Source organism: Dermatophagoides pteronyssinus, unplaced genomic scaffold, assembly GCF_027571235.1.
Source record: "Dermatophagoides pteronyssinus isolate colony J.1.1.1.1 unplaced genomic scaffold, Derpt_VIB-CSIC_2022.12 sq0010, whole genome shotgun sequence".
NCBI lineage: Eukaryota > Metazoa > Arthropoda > Arachnida > Sarcoptiformes > Pyroglyphidae > Dermatophagoides > Dermatophagoides pteronyssinus.
The window spans coordinates 716,799-732,803 of record NW_027461534.1 but is presented as its reverse complement, the minus strand read 5'-3'; the positions used below and the strand labels follow the sequence as shown (position 1 = coordinate 732,803).

General features: G+C 28.7%; 2 protein-coding genes, 1 long non-coding RNA gene and 1 pseudogene across 4 annotated transcripts; 1 reads left to right on the top strand and 3 right to left on the bottom strand.

Moving 5' to 3' along the window:
• Positions 1 to 14: 14 nt before the first annotated feature.
• On the bottom strand, positions 15 to 2,049 carry LOC113794368 (septin-2-like). The gene is made up of 3 exons (XM_027344488.2): positions 1,252 to 2,049; positions 797 to 1,176; positions 15 to 738 (listed from the first exon to the last, which is right to left on the bottom strand). The coding sequence occupies exons 1-3, from the start codon at positions 1,514 to 1,516 to the stop codon at positions 214 to 216; spliced, it is 1,170 nt and encodes a 389-aa protein (XP_027200289.1). The 5' UTR covers positions 1,517 to 2,049; the 3' UTR covers positions 15 to 213.
• Positions 2,050 to 2,180: 131 nt separating this feature from the next.
• On the bottom strand, positions 2,181 to 3,385 carry LOC113794369 (fructose-bisphosphate aldolase C pseudogene; annotated as a pseudogene).
• A 32-nt stretch (positions 3,386 to 3,417) lies between these two features.
• On the bottom strand, positions 3,418 to 15,717 carry LOC113794366 (uncharacterized). 2 transcript variants are annotated; one of them, XM_027344486.2, is made up of 8 exons: positions 15,586 to 15,717; positions 8,343 to 8,484; positions 8,007 to 8,185; positions 7,785 to 7,866; positions 7,504 to 7,697; positions 7,291 to 7,356; positions 7,042 to 7,166; positions 3,418 to 6,979 (listed from the first exon to the last, which is right to left on the bottom strand). In XM_027344486.2, the coding sequence occupies exons 1-8, from the start codon at positions 15,598 to 15,600 to the stop codon at positions 3,898 to 3,900; spliced, it is 3,885 nt and encodes a 1,294-aa protein (XP_027200287.2). In that variant the 5' UTR covers positions 15,601 to 15,717; the 3' UTR covers positions 3,418 to 3,897. The 2 variants fall into 2 exon arrangements, with proteins under 2 accessions (XP_027200287.2, XP_075677589.1); XM_075821474.1 differs by lacking the exon at positions 15,586 to 15,717 and adding an exon at positions 9,454 to 9,474.
• On the top strand, positions 12,116 to 13,353 carry LOC142645384 (uncharacterized). The gene is made up of 2 exons (XR_012846528.1): positions 12,116 to 12,424; positions 12,491 to 13,353. It is a non-coding gene; the product is annotated as an uncharacterized LOC142645384 (long non-coding RNA).
• Positions 15,718 to 16,005: the final 288 nt, after the last annotated feature.

Below are 16,005 nucleotides of genomic sequence, written 5' to 3'. Positions count from 1 at the left end.
CATCAGAATTCGAATTAGGTTTGAAATTTTTATTCAATCTTAAATTAAAAATTTTTGCATTTAAGTACACATTTTATCATAAGAATTTTCTATTTGAATATTTTGGTTTTAAAACAGGATTTGAATTGAGTTTAAAAAAAGAGAATTTAAAAAAAATATGGAGAATATCAACGATCACTTCTCCAATGAGCATAATTGGCAGTTAATTTTTGATTATAAATTTGAATGTCCATTTGTTGTTGTTGTCGTGGTACCATTTGAATGAGCAACAATATTGTTTACAACATTTTGATCGGATGGCTGCAATGATTGTTTACGAATTTGATCTTGAATTTTTGCCAATTCTTGTTGCATGCGACGAATTTCAGCTTCTTTTTCTATTAGCAAACGATCTTTTTCAGTTTCATCCATTGTCATACCACTAAGTATTGATACATTATCACGTACATCGCTTGAATTAAATTTTCTTGACATTGGGCTCATATCACATCCCGAATTAGCCAAATGTAGGGATCGATAATTTTCATAATGTAAATCATGTGTCACTTCATGTAGATCTTGCATTTGTGATACCAACATTGAACGTAATTTAACATAATCACTATGATCATCACATTCAGTACGAACAATACCCCATGGATATTCACGGCCACGAATACGTTCACCATTTACTTCGATAATATCAACTGATGATGAAACAGCAAATGGCATTGAATTTTGTAATTGTCTAACGTGTTCCTAAAATTTATAAGATTTACAGATTAGAAAATGTTTATTTTTATCAAATTTTTCAGACCTTATATTCAATATCATCATCAGGATCACAATCCGGTATTGTATAGATATCAATCTTATGTTGTTTGATCTCTTCAAGTATACGTTTTTTCAATGTTAATGTTTCATTTGGTGTGAGAAAATCTGATTTAGCAATCAATGGCACAATATTAACTTTATGTTGTAATAATTTAAGAAAATGAACATCAGCTGGCTTTAGGCCATAATTAATCGGTGATATAAAGAAAAAACAACAATGAACACGTGTATCACGTATTTGTCGACGATTTAAACCAGATTCGTTGGTCAAATATTTTCGATGTTGTTCATCAATATATTGTAATATTGGATCATAATTACCGGAACAATTCAATGCATCACCATAGCCAGGTGTATCAATAACTAAATATTTTAAAATTTCGAAAAGTAAAAAATTTAGAATCAAATGGAAATATGATTACAAATATTGATACATACCAGTTAATTTAAGACGAACACCACGTTCTTCAATATCCATCGATGTAGTTTCAATGGATAATGTTCGATCCAATAATTCTTGTGTAGTTGGTATCTTTCGATTTGAATTAATATTCGTACCAAACAATGAATTTATCAATGTTGTTTTTCCAAGACCCGATTCACCAACAACCATTAGATTAAATTCAAAACCTTTTTTAGCGAATTTTCTTTGCACTTGATTCGGTAGATTAGCAAATCCAAGATAACTTGTAGTCGTTGCCATGTTTAAATTTGATCAAAAAATCAATATGAGATGAAATTATTAATGTGAAATAAAAACAGTTTTAACGACGTCGTTTGAATGTCAAAAAAATGAATGTGTGAGGAAATCAAATCGAAAACTGGTAGAAAAATTTTGACTAAATCGAAAAGCTCAATACGGATGTGTTTGATGGTGTTGATGATTATGATGATGAACGAGATTTGATCAACAACTTTTTTTGCCTCTAATTGTTGCTGTTATATTTAGTGTGTATATTTTAACAAGTGGCCAGGCCAGAAAAACGACAAATTTTTTTTCTAGCTTCTATATAATCAAATTTGACAACATCAAAAAAATAATATGCAATAATAAACAGTTAAATGTTGAAAATAATTTTGATCGATAAAACTTTGACAACTGGCAAACTTGATTTTTGATTTAAAAAAAAAATTAAAGAATGTACACAATTTTTAATACACTGAATCTGTTGCGCACCAAACAGCCATAACAAAAATTAATGATGTTTGATGACCGCGCTGTTTTGTTTGTTTGTTTGCTTGTTTTGTCCAACTAACCAAAAAACAGCGCTCGGTGAGCTCTCAATCCATTTCAACCAAACATGCCGCGCCCGATCAAACATGTGGTAATAGTGGACAAGGTCTCGTTTTTCATCACATCAACGAAATGATGAGCGCGAATTTTAAATTTTATTTTTATTTTTCTTGTTTTTAATAAACATGTTTAGCTACATAATTACTTTTTGTTGCTGTTGATGATGTGGATGATGCTTCGGGCATATATCGTCCTTGACTAGCCATCGAATTTGCTTTCATTCTTCGTACTAATTCATTACGAGCTTTGCCTACATTTGCAGCATTTCCAGCCCAAAGAGTGATAGCAGAATTCTGTAAAGCACGACCATAACTAAAACTTAATGTCCATGGTACTTTTGGTCGCATTTTTGAACCAATTTGATTGATCATACTTAAATTAACCGTAGCTTCTTCTTCAGATTGACCACCGGATAAAAACATTATACCTGGAACAGATGCTGGTATTGTACGCAGTAATGTAGTAGCTGTTGCCAGACCAATTTCTTCTGCATTAGATGGACCATGATCATGTCCGGCTGTGATCATATTTGGTTTCATTAGAATACCTTCCATTAGAACATTATGTTCATGAAGTGCAGCAATAGTTGCTGCAAATACTTTTTGGCTAACTTGTTGACATCTTTCCAACGAATGATTACCATCGGATAAAACTTCTGGTTCAACAATCGGTACAATTCTACATTCCTGACAGATTGATGCATAACGAGCTAATCCACGTGCATTTTCAACAATAGCTAATGCTGATGGTAAACCATTTTGATCATCAATTTTTAATACTGATCTCCATTTAGCAAAACGACATCCAAGTTTATAATATTCTTCACATCTTGGTTTAAGATCATCAAGACCTTGAGTAGTTGTTTCACTATATGTACCAGTTAATGTCACTAAACCTCTATCAACTTTAATACCGGGTATGATATTTTTTTCACGTAATAAATCAACAAAATTTTTTCCATTATCATCTTTTTGATATAATGTTTCATCATGAAGAATAACACCGCTTATAAATTCTTTAATTCGATCATCACATAATAACATTTGTCGATATAAACGACGATTTTCTTTTGTATTTTCAACAGAAATTTGTACGAATTTTTTACCAATTGTTGACATTGATTCATCAGCTGCTAGAATACCTTTACCAATCGTAGCTATTGATCGTGCTGTTTGTTGTAATTCATTTTGAATCTCTTTCGATAACGTTAACATCTTTTTATTTATTAAAAAAAAATTCAAAAATAAAAGTTTTTATTTTGCAGCCATTCTATTTTGAAAAATTTTCAATTTTAAATTCAAATAATTCAATTGTTGTTACAAATTTTAAATTTTATTTACTTTTTTATTGAAATCAAATGAAAGAATTTTTTTTCGTACGTTTTCAATAAACTTTCAACAATAACAATATATAAATTAATCCTTTTGTTTTGTTTATAATCCAAATTATGTGTGTAGTGAATGTTGGGGTTGAATATAACTAAAATATTAACATTGAACAGGGGGAAGAATCAAAATGGAAACAAACAAAAAAAAATCTGTTTGGTCTATCTCTAAATAATATTTACCATTTAAATGAAATAGGAAATTTATAAAAATTATTATAAGAAATGAATGTGTGAATATGATTTAATGTGAATGAATTATCAATATGGATAAGTATTTATGTGATTGATGAATGAATGAATGAATGATGGTGATGAAAAATGGCAATTTAATTTTCAATTTTTGGTTATTCCAGTAAATGATTTTTTTTTTTGGTGTGAATAGTATGAACATTATCTATCACCTCTAATGATAAACTTCACAACGATCTTTATTACCAGGTCGACAACGTCCAACTTCTTCAACAAATACTTGTTCAGCCGGACAATGATGTGTCAATGTACGAAAACCTTTTTTATTACGGCCAGCTGGTGCACAAACAACAAACATACCACAACTTTCCGGATGTGCAAATACACCACGTTTAGAACAGCCAAGACTATTATCAGTATTAGAAAATACGGATGGTCCATTAAATGTATCAATTGCTGGTGCAATATATGGACGACGAGTTGTTGTTGTTGTCGTCGTCGTCGTCGTTGAAGTTTTAGGTGTTGTTGTTTGTAAACTTGTTGTTGGGGATTGATGATGATGTTGTATGCCAGGTAATGGCCTTCTTGGACGTGCAATTCTTCGTCTTGGACCCATTGAATGAATTATTGGATCATTATTTGTAATTAATGTTGTTGGCATTGGTGTAGTTGGATTTGATGATGATAATGTTGATGTCAAGCTATCCAACAGATCGGATAATCGATTTTTTTGGAAATTATTTGCCTGAATTGGATTATATAAACTACTGGTACTGGTGAATGGTGAGATATCAAATTCTGGTGGTAATGTATTGTAGTTGGTAAATTTAGGTACTGTAGACGATGTTGTAGTTAATGGTGATGGTGTTGTATTCAAAACATTAAATGGTAATTTATTATCCTCAGGTGAACGTGGTGGCGTATTGATCAATAAATTGATAGGATTTTCTTGCTGTAATGGAATATTGAAATGATTTTGTGGTTTACGTCGTTGATGAGGATGTTGCGATTGTGATGATGATGTTGATGATGATGATGATTGAGAACGATGACCAATATCATTATTAGGTAATTGATATGGCGGTGGTGGTGGTTGAAATTGACGTAAATATGCAGATAATGGAAGTTCGCTACCTGGTGGTAAAAATTGTTCCGGATGTGTTTGCGATGAAGGTCCAGACATTCGATTAGCAGATGATGATTGATAATCGAAAAGGAATTCATCTTCATAAACTACACCAGCTTTATCGGGTATTAAAACTGCTGGTGAAAATTGATGCATTGTATTTGGATGTGGAAGACGAATACGTCTTGTCATTGATGGATCTTTTTGTCTGGCAATCAGATTATTATCGATAATATCCGATGCTCGATTATTATCCAAATTATTTAATTTATATGGTATTCTATATATTTGTCTTGTATTAGGATCGATTATAACTGCCGATGATGATGATTCATTTGAAAATGTTTGCTTATTTTCTTCTGAAATCAAACGTCGAGAATTCTGCATATCATTGAATGCATTCATCATTGTATTACGACCTTCAGGTTGATTATAATTAAATTCAAATGGTTTTGCATTAGATTTTTTAACAAAATTATCAATTGATTCAGCTTCTAAATTATTATTATTTCGGTTGTTGTTTGATTTTGGTTTTTCATAATATGAAAATAAAGATGCTGTTGTTTGTGGTGCTGGAGTGGTCGAAACAGTCGTTGTTGTCAATATTGTTTCAGAATCAAAAAATTGTGGTCGTCTTTGTCGTATAGGTTTTGAACGATCATTACGTGATGGTGCCTGTGTAGTAGTCATCAATTCTTGTGTTCGTTTAGGTGTAACATAGGCAAAAAAATTTGATGGTGATTCATCATCTTGTTCAGAATTTAATGGTTTTCTTTTATCATTGGAACCTGTATTTGAACCTTTAAGAATTGCTTCAAGTTTTTCTATACCTCCTAATGCTTTGATTAGATTGGCTAACTGAATCAATTCATCATGATTACCATTTTTAGCTGCATCATTAAATTTCCTCATCGTATCCATCATCATTTTTTCATCATTATCTTGTCTATATGATAATGATGTTATTGGTTGTTGTGTTGTTGTGGTTGGTGGTGGTAATGTTGTTGTTGTCGTCGTCGTTGTCGTTGTAATTGGTGATGAAGTTGTAGCAATTTTTGGTCGAATTCTTGGACGTTTTGTTGTTGTTGATGATTTATCTTTTTTATTTCGACACGAAACATTTTCTTGATAATCACAGGCTTCTGTTTTGCTATTGAAATATAATCCGGATGGACATGTAAATGAATGAGCAACGATACCTAAATTAGCCGGACCACTATCCAAACACCAGAAATATTTTCGACAATCTTTTGGATTAGTAAAAAAACCTTCATCTTCACAATGGAATTCTATTCCGGGATCTGGTGTAGTTGGTGGTTCTGGTGTTGTATATGATAATGCTAAAGCTGTAGTAGTTGGTGCTTGAGTTGTTGTTGTAGTTGTGGTTGTTGTTGTTGTTGACGTAGACGATGTACCATAATATTGTTTTCGTCGTTGATTACGTCGAGTATTAACATTTAATGCATTTAGTCCAGCTTCAGATAGTCCAAAATTTGGAGGTCTTGATCGATTACGAGTTAAATTGTCATCTCGAGTTGATGATAATGGACGAGTGGAAGAAGTAGAATCGCGTGATGCAGCTGGTGATACTTGTAATAATGGATTAATCAAGGATGATCGTAACGAACTTATTAATGGATTTTGTTCACCATAACAATTGCCACGGAAATCATCATTATCCAATGTCCAAACCATTGCACCACCTAATCTTTGATCGATAATGAATTTAGCTTTATCCTGAATAATTTCAATATCATCAAATGCAACCCATTGTTTTCCTTTTACAGCATATGGTCCTTCAATATGTGGATAAGGTCGATGTAATTGCCAATCATCATCTTCAACTTTTTGACATATTTCATAGAAAGCAAGATAACCTTTTTCTCTTGTAGATGGACCAGGTTCACCAGGACCTTCAGCCAATGCATTAATACCATTATTGCTTTCATCAGCCAATGTAAATGAACGACCATATGTAGGTATACCAAGAATTAATTTTTCACGTGGTGCACCTAAACGAATATAATAATTGATTGTCCATTCGGCATTTAATTTGGATGCTTCTTCATCGATAAAATCCGGTTTTGATTTCAATGGTGCATGATGATCAGTTTCAGGATCAAATGATGTATGATAATCATAGCTAAGTACATTTAAAAAATCAGCATATCTATTCGAGAGAAAATCAAATGAAATGTTAAACAATGACAAAAACTTTTATATATAACATACTGTGATATAACAGGAACATCGAATCCTTGATCAATATAATCTTGTCCAGCCGGTACAGCAACACTAAGTAATAATCGTTCTTTACCAGTGGATAATTTTTCATTGTTAAATGCAAAACGTAATTCCTATTCGAATAAACAAAAAAAAATATCATTATTTATGTCTGTCTGTTTTGTGGTCAAACGACAATTTCCTGATTCCCAATACTTTTATTTTCATTTGGATTAAATATAATTTTCTCAAACTTACTCGTATCAATTTAGCATATCCTTCCTTATCTTCGGGCGCACTTCCTTCACGAAAAGCTGGATACTCCTATAGATTGTTGTTGTTTTTTTTCGATAAGTTTGGATTGTAAATGAAGAAAAAAAAGGAACGAAAAAAAAATTTGATATAAATAAATCATAAAATCTAATCTAATTAATAATAAATGTAAGTCGATGAAAAATATGTCATTCATACCCAATCAAAATCGATACCATCAAAATTATGTTCACGTAAAAATTTCAATACACTTTTAATGAAATTTGAACGTAGATCATTATTTGCAACTAATTTGGAAAATCTTTTCGATCCTTCATTCCAACCACCAATAGCAATCATTGTTTTCAATTGATTATTATATTTCTTAAGACCAACAAATTTTTTATAATTTCCTTTGTAAAAAAAATTGGGACAAAAACAATTTGGGACAACAAAAAAGAGTTTAACATTAAAACAATTGTTTTATTTGGTCATCATACCTTGATTAATATCATTATAAGGATCGAATGCTTTCAATTCATATTTACTTGATAATCCAGCAAATGCATAAATCAAATGTGTCTAGAATATTCATTCGAAAAGAAAGGAGAAAAAACAAATCCAAATGGAAATTAGGATTTTAGTAATTTAAACATTTGAAACAATTGATCAATTGATTGATTGATTGTATTCATTTGAAAATTGAACACAATACTACTTACACATAAAAATGGATTAATATTTTGAGGTGTAAATCTTGCCACACCAGGCCTATATATGGCCCAATTGGAATAATAACAGATTAATTTGACATTTTCCTGTTGATCATTTGATGATCGTTTTGTAATGTTATGTAAAACATTGTTATTAATGTCATGATTAGACAACGCCAACGATGATGCTATCAACGTGCGATTAAAAGTAATGGAGGAAAAAAAGGTGGAAAATTTTTTTGAAAAAAAAATTGTGACAATTTATCAACAGTAAAAAGTAAAAAATAAAATGTAAAATTCATTCTTAATCACTGTATTTAAAAAAAAACAGGTCAATATTTTTACCATTTAATCCAAAATCATTAGCTGATTCTGTTCGTGGTTGTTGTTGTTGTTGTTGTTCATCTTTGATAGCAAATAATAATTGTATGTTGATGAAAATGACCAATACAATGATAATGGAAATCGTTGATGGTGATTGTAATGTCTAAATCAAAATCGAAATGAAAAAAAAATAAACATAAAAATAATGATCAAACAACATAGATAACAATAATTATCATTGATTCATCATTAATCACAACCGAAAACGAAAACCAAATCTACAACAATTTTTTTCGTATAAACATTTGATTATACTTCCTTTCTTTTTTTTCATTCATTCATTCATTCATGATTGTGATAACACTTAGGGTGTGTGTAATTTTTTTTAAAGAAAATCTGTCTTGTAATTTTAAATTTAATTTGACATGTGAATGCTTGAAAAAAAATGATAGATTTGTCGTAGGCAGTAGCAGCAGCAGCAGCAAACAGGTAAATCTCATTATTTAAAATCATGATTACTATTATCGCAATAAACGAATGAATTGATAATGTTTTTTTGTTTTGTTTTTGGAAGATAATTTTGATTTAAAATTTTTTTTTGAAACAGATAAAAAATCCGATTATTTTGCAATTACCAAATGAATGAATCCAGTCGAAAAAAAAACATCTTTTTTTCGTTGTTGTTTATATTGTCAACTAATTTATGGTTTCATTTGGAAAACAAAACAAACAAACAAAATTTTCAAGAAATTATCCATTTAAATTCAAATGGAAACTACTTTCGTTTGTTTGTTCATACGACAACAATGATGATGATGATGATGAGATAATCGTTATTGTTATTACCAAGAAAAAAAAGCGAAATATAACTACCGATTATTATTATTAAATAAGTGAAGATGAGCAAAATACCTTGACATAATTGTTGATGATATTTTTTTTTATTTGATGATGTTTATCTATCAATCAAGTGATGATTGTTTTTTTTCTCATTGCTTAAAACAACATAATGATGATCATCATCATCATAATATTTAATTAAATAAAAATTATGTAAAGTTTTTTGTTTTACGAATTGAAAATAAAAACTAAGAAAATTACAACTTAAATCAAAATTACAACTTTTACATACATTCATTTAAATGTTTATTGCAATGTTTTATGTTGTTGGCCATAATTGGATGCAAACTTGATTTTTGTTTTTGTAAAATAAAAAAAAAACAAAAAATTTCATTTGAATTCTCGATTGATTGATTGATTTGAAACGCGTGTTATTTTTTTCAAACAAATTTTCTTTTCACGCTTCAAAAACGATACTTTTTTTTATATAGATCATTGGTGGAAAATTTGAAATTAAAAAAAAATCTTTATTGTTCACAGTAAATAACAGTAATAAAATAAAGAACTTGTTCGGAAAAGATGAAATTTGGTCAAAACAAAACAAACAAATAAAATTTCCAAACAACAAACAAGGTTGTTCATCGTAAATCAAAGAAAAAAAAGGGGACAAACGAACACAATGATGATGGTGGTCAAGATTCAAACAAGAAATTTTCAAGTTTTTTTCAATATAACCACCATGTTTGTTCGAATGGAATTAAGAAATAAACGTCCGAAGAAAAAATTTCATTCATTTACAACATTTGAATTTGTAAATTTTTTTCTGTTCAAGAAAAAAAAAGAAGAATAACTACAAATTATGATTGAAAAATGGAATATATGATGATTGATGGTGAAAAAAAAATCCATTTTCAAGGATGATCATGAAGAATTTCGAAATTATTTCTTCAAAAAGTTTTCTACAAAATTAAAAATTCTAAACACATCCATGAATTAATTTGCAAATGTTATGTTGAATTATTGGCCAAAATTATCATCTTAACTGAATGTAACGGGACTATACATATGTGTGTGTATGTTTCCGAAATGTAGGCTATTTTTACCTCAATAATAATGATTAACATCATTAATAAATTGAACATTTTGAACAACAACGAAAAACAAATCCAACTTTAATCCAATTTTCTACACAGAGTTATGATAATCATCATTATCATTATGAATTATCGAAAATCATTACACTAAATTATATCCGATCCGATCAATTGATCTATTATTATGTACAGGAAAAATTAAAGATATTTCTATTTTATCATCCAATCTGTGTGTTTGTAATTTTCCTTTCTTTCTTTCTTTTTTATATAATAATCCCATTTTGATAATTAATTTAGTTATTATTGGGTTGTTCATTCATTTCATTTCAAGTAACAAATGATTTTTTTTCTCTGTTTTTTGTTTTTAGCATCGGGATAACCCAAAGTGAACAAAATTTGATTTTATCTCATATAAATCATAATAATAATAATAATGGATAATGGATAATAAGTTATGATTAACATCAAAATAATGTTTATAATGATAATGCCTAGTAGGCAAATACATTGATTCGCTGAATGATTGAATTAATATGAAACATGTGTGTCTGTTGTTTGTGTGTTAAACATCACTATATATAGTGGTTCAAGATGTTTTTTTTTGTTTGGAAAAATATTATCCATGTGTTCAACCATAAATGGTCAGTGAAAAAAAACAAGATGATATGATATGATCATGTAATGGAAATAGGGTAAAAGAAACAAGAAGAGAGTCAAAAAAAGCAATAGGCAAAATATGTTTTCATTTTCGTTTCCATTTTTATCATATATCAACAAATATAAATACGGTTAGTTGATCGGGGCAAGATAAGAAAATAGACATGCAAAAAACATTCAAACATCAAATGATTTGATTTTCTGGTTACGAAAGTAAAAGGGCAACCACCACCAAAAAAATTATTTCAAGTGAATCAAATGATTGGGAGATTGTTGTTGTTGTTGTAAATAAATTTAATATGAGAAAAATTGGTCAATTTAAATTGTAATTGTAATTTTGAAATTTGAATCAACAACAGCAACAACAACGAAAAAATTGACAGTACAACAACAGAAACAAGATTGGGATGAAAAATTTCAGCACCATTGATTGATACAATAATGATGATGTTTTTTTATTTGTTGTTGGTTTATTTTTTTCCATTCTCATTGTTTGTTTTGGTCTTTCTACGGCTTGAAAATGAATTGATTTTTGGTTTTTCATTCATATTCAATGTTCCGAAATGATGTTATTGATCAATTTTTTTCGTGTCTGTTTTTTTTGGAGCATCCAAAAAAACATCAATGTTTAAATAATGATGATCATCATCATATGATCAATGGGAAAAGAAAAGATTTTCCATTATTGTTTGGCTTTTTTTTGACCATATAATTTTGTTTGGTCAATGGTAAACAAACACAATGATATCGATCAAATTAAAGAAAAAAATCATACAAAGTTGATACAACAAACAAACAAACAGATCGAATAAACTTTACTTTGAATATTAAATACACACCGACAACAAATTTTTCATTCAACCTATATTTTAGGCAAATCGTAGATCATAATATTTTGGTCAATTTTCATTTGAAATTGAATTTCGGAGAATCAATAGTTTGAGAAAATTTTGAAACAATGAAATGATTTAGCTGAGAAAACTAAACAAAACATTTGTCAATTGACAAAACATACATCCAAAACAAAAAAAAAAAAACAAAGAACAAAGCGAATAAACACATCTACAAAATGGTCAATCATGATCATGATCATTATTCATAATTAAAATGATTTTCACCCACTTTTTTTCCGAAATTTTTATTTCTATTTTCTCTATTTCTTCGGAAAAAGAAAAATGTCAAACAATGATGATGATGACAATTGTGACATTTTTCCATTTTCTCATCATCATCATCATCATCATTTAATGATAAATATCATCAACACAAGTAGCCTAATTTGACTATTTGATAATTTTCGTTGTTTATCATTTCAAACGGCGCATATCATCATCAATTTTAAAGTGGAAAAGAAAAGAGAGAGAGAGAGAATGATGTCCAAAATGAATGTTCATTATACACTTTTTTCACTTGATTCAACAAAATTTTAAAATTTTTTTCTTTTCTCCAGATTTATTTACTTGATTCAATGAATACAATGACAGCATCAGCAAAGAAAAACTTTCCAAAAAGGTATTATATATTTTTTTTTGCTTTTCTTTCCTTTCAAATATTAAATAAACTTTTGCCTAAAAATAGATGAAAAAAAAGTATGGATGCACAATGTCGGATACGAATGAACCAACGAAAAACGAAAAATAAAACAGTGAGGGAAGAAATGTATATGTGTTTTCGGCCCTCTTGTTCTATGTTTTTCGTCTCTTTTGTGAAACTTGGAACGACCGTATTCAATTGAATTATATGTAACCCGGGGTATTATTTGATTGAAAAAAATGATGATCATCATCATCAACAACAACAACAATAACATCATTATCGTTTGGTGACAATGTCAAAGATGATAAACAATGATAGACAAAGATGACAACGAAAACAGACAATCATAATAATAGCATCAGCAAATAACCGTTGAAAAAAAACAAGGTTAAGTTTAATGATTCTCTTTTGCATAATTTTCTTCATAAATATGATAAATGGAATTGGATATTCGCATTGATTGTTTTTTTTTTTGCATACCTGTCTTTTTTTTCGTTTTTTCGGGAACTATTTTCAGTAAACATCTCTCTCACTCCATTTCTCTTTTTCTTTTGTTTCGATAAAACGATATTTGTTGCTGTTATTGACAGCAACAAAAAAAACACTGTCCTGTAATGTCAACAACAAATCAATGTTAACAAATTTCTAAATATGATTAACCTTTATATATAAAAATAACCTGTATGAATTTTTTTTTCTTCTCTTTGAACAAACAAACAAACAAAAAACAATCTATTTTATGCAAGTGGTATTGACAGTTATGTCAAACATTCAACAGGTGGTTTACTGTTTACTGTTGTTGTTGTTGTTAGTTAAAACATGAAATGAAAATGACATTTACATTTTCAATATTGAATGTATATATAATTAAACAAGAGAACCAAAATAAAAAATAAAAAAACTAATCGAGAAAATTTGTTTTTCAAAAAAACTTTTCTCTCTTACAACCGACGATAATGATGATGATTTGATGGAATGAATTCAACAAATGTCAAATTTGATGTTGTTTTTTTTTATCCTTTGTTGTTTTTGACCAACAAGTGAACAACAACAAGTGACAAGTGTTGATTCAATCAACACTTTGATTGTGGTTTTTTTTTATTCTTGTTCTTCTATTAATGATTTTCAAACAAAAAAAAAATCTTGATATTGCTTTGTTCTGGGCCTAAAAATAACGATGGTTCATGTTTAGTTTTCAAGATACATTCTCAACAACAACAACAACAAAAACGAAAAGCGATATCATCAAAAGACACAAGAAAATTGACAATTAAATTCGACAATTAAATTTCATCAAGAAAACAAAAACGGCAAAAGTCAATCCATTCAACATGTTGTTGGTTTGGTTTCGTTCAAATTTCACTTTTATTTTTTTTCACAAGTCAATAAAAGCAAGAAAAAAATGATCTGAAAGGAGAGAAAAACCAAATCTTAATGTCTTAAAGAAAAAAAATGACATGGATATTTGCAACTAAATTATCATATTTATGTGTTTGTTTGTTTGTTTAATATTCGTCGATCTTAATTTCACAGTAGTTGTTGATTATCACATCCTATGAAATACGATGACGATAATCAAGATGATTCAATCCAAATGAAATATGGACAACAGTAAACGAGCAAAAAATCTGTAAAATTTTGAAAATTATAATGTTTTGCTTGTTTACCTGCGAATAAAGTATCCAATTTCAAGATTTCAACAACGATGAACGGCATCGAGAAAATAAAATGACTGATTAAAAAAAAAAATTTCATAAATCATCTCCAGGCAACATATTTTGCGGTCAAAATCAAATTTAAATCAATATTTCTTGTTGGTTTTCTTGAAATATAAAACCATCCTGGGGTTTAAAAGGTGGATTAATATCAATCGTGGTTTTTTTATTTATTTTGGATCAATACAAATCAATTTTCTATTTCGATTCAATGATGATGATTCCCGTTGAGTATATATAGAGTTTTTCTTTCAAATAATAACATTTCCCTTCAACATTATAACAATCATCATCATCATCATCATTCACAATCCATAATCGTGATCTATATTAAATTACAACAACAACAAAAATATTGTTGTTATAATATGACATATAATGATTGATAAAATAGTCAAAAAAAAAGTTTGAAATATTTGAAGTTTTTCTTATGAATGAATGAATGAATGAAAAAAAGTGTTTCAAATGGTGCGCTACTGCATAAAAAATTTTCAAGGAATGATAACTTTATTATTTCAAAAACTAATAGTTTTTGCCTTACAATCATTCATTCATTCATTCATTCAGGTTTTTTCCTTTTCTCCCAATCATCATCATCATCATTCCTACAATAATTTCCTATATTATGACAGAATGGTAAAGATATTTGTTTCCGGTACTTGCACACAAACACACATAGTGATGATGATTGTGGTTTAAATTTTTTTTCATTTTTTGCCAATCTAAATTATGTTATTCAGTGTGTAATAGTTGATAGAAAATGAATTCAAATGGAAAAAAATGATCAATTTTTTTCTCTATCCCCTACCTTATACATTTCATCATGTCAATGCATTTGAAGTAAAATTTTCTGGAAGAAAAAAAATCGTCATATTTGACAATTTATTTCAATGGGTGATAATGAGCAAATGAATGAATGAATGAATGAATGAACAATAATAATAACGAAATAAAAAAACAACAATCATCGCTTTCGGGTAATTCCGGTTTCCCTTATACCGGTGTTTTTCAAGTAATAAATCAAAATTTATTTGATTAAATCAGATTTTTACAACCATAATTTACAAGTGAAAAACAAAACAAAACAATTGATTAAATCATTTTTCTTTTCTGCAGAAAAAAAACTGGAAAAATTATGTTAATAATGATGATTGCTCCCAATCATCATCATCAACAATCAATATGATGGCAAAAAAAAATCAATTTTCTATTTTTGGTATCAACATAAAAATGGGAAAAAAAGGGATGCTTTTAACTTTGAAATGATAAAATATATTGAATTGAAAACAATGAAAACCAAAATGGTCATCGATGTTTGACCGACATGGAAAAAAATGTAATTATTCGTTTTTTCGGGTAAGAAAAAAGCAAAAACCGAAGTCGATGAAATTTTTTTTTTAATTTTTAATATCAAAAACTTACCTTTGATGATGACATTTTTCTTTTATTATTGCAGTCGTACACGAATTTCGTGAATAAAAAAAATTATTCTCAAGTTTTTATTGATTGATTTTTGAATACGAAAAAATTCGATGAAAACTTATACGTTTTCAACGTTGAACAAACTTGTTGTGATAAATATTTGGCACAATTAAGACATTGAATCAAACGAACGAAAAAAAATTCAAATCACATTATTGATTGTCACTGGACTGGATTGGACTGGACACACACACAAACAGTGGACAAGATCAATTCAATGAAACAAAAAACAAAAAAAATTGATAATCTTGAAATAAAACTAATATTTATCACTTGTGTGAAAGAAAACTACAAAACGAAAGAAATAGACGGCCATCGCCTATTTTTTTTCAAGAATTTTTTTATAATTCAAATATTACA